Source organism: Diaphorina citri, unplaced genomic scaffold, assembly GCF_000475195.1.
Source record: "Diaphorina citri unplaced genomic scaffold, Diaci psyllid genome assembly version 1.1 scaffold7195, whole genome shotgun sequence".
NCBI lineage: Eukaryota > Metazoa > Arthropoda > Insecta > Hemiptera > Psyllidae > Diaphorina > Diaphorina citri.
In genome coordinates, this window is record NW_007384571.1 from 1 (window position 1) to 3,771 (window position 3,771).

A 3,771-nucleotide genomic window follows, 5' to 3' on the forward strand; every position below is an offset into this window, starting at 1 on the left:
ATCTCTAGCTCTTATCAGTTTTCTAGTATAATGGTGCGCACCATTACCCGCTGCGCACCATTACCCTGCTCTCCCCTACTATTGAATCTGTATGTTTACTGAATTACCTACGTAGCTACGTACCCAACTAATCTGTAGGTAAATACAAAACAGATTTAACCTTTGACAAGTTAGTCAAACAAAATAGATAAAAGTTCATTATTATTGGTTGTTTTTCTCTTGTTTTTGTTTCTTTGTTGATACACCGAGGTAGGTAGGTAAGGTACCTACCTATATTTGTTTTCTGTACACTTATTGTTTTGTAGTCAGCTCCCATGGCGTAGTGATCACTGCGCTCGCCTGGCACGCGGGAGACCCGGGTTCGATTCCCGGCGGGGTCAAGAAATTTGTATCATCCAAATGATTGATTCCGTGACTGGCTATTTCGGGGCCCACTCAGCCTCGTGAGGAAAATGAGTATCTAGCTATGACATAGGTACATAGAAATGCGCATAGCGACCAGTGCCAGCATGGTAGGTAAAACATTGGATTTAAGGATTATTGAAATATTGGGAAAATTCTACAATGCTGCAGTGAGCACCAAAGTTGTGACATAATAACACAAATAAACTGCATTTACATTTTCTCATTTCAGCACCTCCTTCTGGTTCTACTAACTTGTTTCCAAGTGGGTGTCATCAATGTCTTTATTGAAATACTTACCATACCATGATCCAAAATGTTGCAGGTGCTTACATCCCAGGATGCATAGACTTTATGACCGGCTATTCCAAGGAAGGAACTTTCATCAGACTACACTATCCATCTAACCGACTGAAGGTACGGTTAGCCCAGTGGTAACGCGCTTGCTTGCCATGCAGGGTTCTCGGGTTCGAATCCTACCATCGACAAAAATTTGTACTCGTTTTTCGATTGCAAATATGTCAATGGGTTACTTTCTGGTGTTCTCGTGTTGACCCAGCACATAAATGTAGGCTTGCCAAATATCCAAAATGTCGATTCGGGACGCGAATCCGCGAACATAATTGCCAAATCCGCGAACAAAATCGCCAAATCCGCGACCATAATCGCCAAATCCGCGAACATAATCGCGAAATCCGCGAACAAAATCGCGAAATCCGCGAACATAATCGCCAAATCCGCGAACAAAATTGCACATAGTCGACGCGACGGCCGTGGACTATGTGTGGACATAGCTTTATATGGGTTTCAGTTGGTCGGTCTGTAGTGTGGACTAACCTTAACAAATATTTTACCTATATTAAGTCGGTATCTACTCTATAATAAGGCTGCCTCGAAGAGATACACAATTATCGAAGAGATAAAAGGGTCTGGCAAGAAACGCCAACCCTAGGTAATTCAGTAACAAACGGCAAGGAAGAAGAAGCTCTACCTATTCTATATGCCAGTTGTCCAGAACTGCAGGCCAAGTGAAAATAAAGACGGCAGACTGAATAACTAGATGTACCATAAAAGACATAAATTTCCTTCTTAAAGGATCAGAGGCTTGGGTTTCACCACTTTTATCTCGGACGAGGAAAACTGCCATTTAGGTATTTTAGTTTTCCTATTTTGGTTTCCCTATTCACTTTCTCTCCTTCTTTGTGAACGAATAGAGACATAATCGGATTTAGAGACATAGACGGTTTTTATTTATTTACTTATTCATGTATTTATCTGTTTATTTACTTATGCACGTTTTTGTGTACTTTTTCGCAACATGTCTCTTTGTAGGTAACAGTAGCAACGATGGTCTTATATACTTGTAAATCTGTCCAAGGACAGGTATCAGTACAACTTTCTCCACTTTTCTCTATCTTGTTCATCCTCTCTTAACTCTGCATATGATTTGCCCTTCAGGATATCCGATAACATACCAAATTTTCTTCTACCTCTACCTCTTTTTCCTTCGATTTTGTCTTCCATGATTCTTCTTTGTATGCAGTCTCGGCGTAGAATATGCCCCAACCAGTTTGCCTTTCTCTTCTTGATGGTTTTCAATATGCTTCTTTCTTCTCCTACTCTTCTCAGCACTTCCTCATTACGTATTTTGTCCGACCACTTGATCTTTTCCATTCTTCTCCAAAGCCACATCTCGAAACTTTCCAGGTATTTTTCCTCTTTCTTCCTCATGGTCACTTACATAAATATATAAACAAAAGGTAGGTAGGTAGGTAGTTGTCAAATTTGTCAGATAATGTAGGTAGCTAAGAATGAAAGCACTACTCAATACCCCCTCCCCAAACACCACTCATTTTTTACTTTTTTTCTATGAATAGGTAGGTATTGTGTCAATTTTTGCTGCGACTTCTCACTTCTCAATAAGTTTCTGTGCAAGAATGCTTTGTGTGATGCACATTGCATATCTATTAAAGTTTTACAGGCGCTCACTAAATTTCAAACTCCACAGGCACTGACTAGCATAGGTAAGGTAGCAAAGGTACTCTTGGTAAATACCTGAATACCTTGTTCTGTAGGCTGTCACCTTGCTCACAGGGAAATACCTACATACATAAAGTGTGTCCAGATCAATGCGACAGCAAAAAAATAGGCATTGTTGCCAAACATGTCACATGTGCAATGGTAGAGAATCTTTAAAAGGGGAAGGTATATTGCACAGTGCACTCACTAAATTTCAAACTCCACAGGCTCTGACTAGCATAGGTAAGGTAGCAAAGGTACTCTTGGTAAATACCTACCAACCTGGTACCTACCTAGCTACCTTGTTCAGGCTGTCACCTTGCTCACAGGGAAATACCTACATACATAGGTAGGTATTTGTTTTATAGGATCAAAACTCACCATACCTATCTTTTTTTTTTTCTTTTTTTTTTACCAAAAAATTAATGTCTTCTTGTGGACGCACCTTAACAGTAACAGTTAGCCGTTTAAGGGCATCAATCTACTTTGTTAAAATAAATTTTGTTGATGAGTGCTGAAATTAATCCTTTTCAACTTCCTTTGGTTTCTTCTGGTATTTCAGCAAGACTCAACCAAATGGATCAACTGGACCCCACATCCAAACTACGTCAAAGGATTTTCGGCAGTTACCAGGATTTGGGTTCAAATCATTCGGTTCCTCCTATGGCTGTTCTCAGGTATGCGAATATATGGCGGATTTGGTCCAAACATTATTTATTTCAGGAAATCAGTGCCTTTTGTTCAGTGGCGTTAACATCACTATAATTTGTCTGTTAGGGTTTTTAGTGATGGGGGTTTTTACAGTCCAGTTTTAGAGGGCGACAGGCTACCCGCCTACTCACATTAACCTCACACAGTCTGAGTGGGCCTGGAATAGCCAGCAGCCTAGGACGTCTTCCCCAGACAGTCCAATACCCAATACCCATCAAGCGCAACGTTATTTAACTTCAGTGAACCTTTGGGAATTGAGATTGGGAACTGGCCCATTCAACGTGGCTTCGTCGCTGGCGCTGGCAATTAATGACTCTTTCTCTGTAGCAAAATATTTTGCAAGTTTACTGCTACTAAAATATTATTCAGCGTACCTATGTATATGGTATTTGGGGTAGTGCATTTGTGCCTGATTCATCATTGTAACGGTAACTCTGGGGAGGGCACAGGACTGTGAAGGATGCCCTTATTTTGGGGACTTTTCTTTGGAGCAAATGGTTCTGGCACTGAGGTGAAACTTGGTTTGTGAAATAGAGATACTGGGGGGTCTTACTTAGTCGCTGGTCGGATTATAACTAAAGTTGGTTCGGCGTGCTCCGTCGGTTCTCGTTGTAGCGGGCAATAGGAGGGAGGTATAGG

The 3,771-nt window shown here is 41.0% G+C and overlaps 1 protein-coding gene across 1 annotated transcript; it reads left to right on the forward strand.

Moving 5' to 3' along the window:
• Positions 1-693: 693 nt before the first annotated feature.
• LOC103522167 (platelet-activating factor acetylhydrolase-like) lies at positions 694-3,098 on the forward strand (the record flags this gene model as incomplete). Its single annotated transcript, XM_008487268.2, has 2 exons — positions 694-819; positions 2,984-3,098. Coding segments are annotated over exons 1-2 (226 nt in total), but the record flags the coding sequence as incomplete, so codon positions are not given.
• Positions 3,099-3,771: the final 673 nt, after the last annotated feature.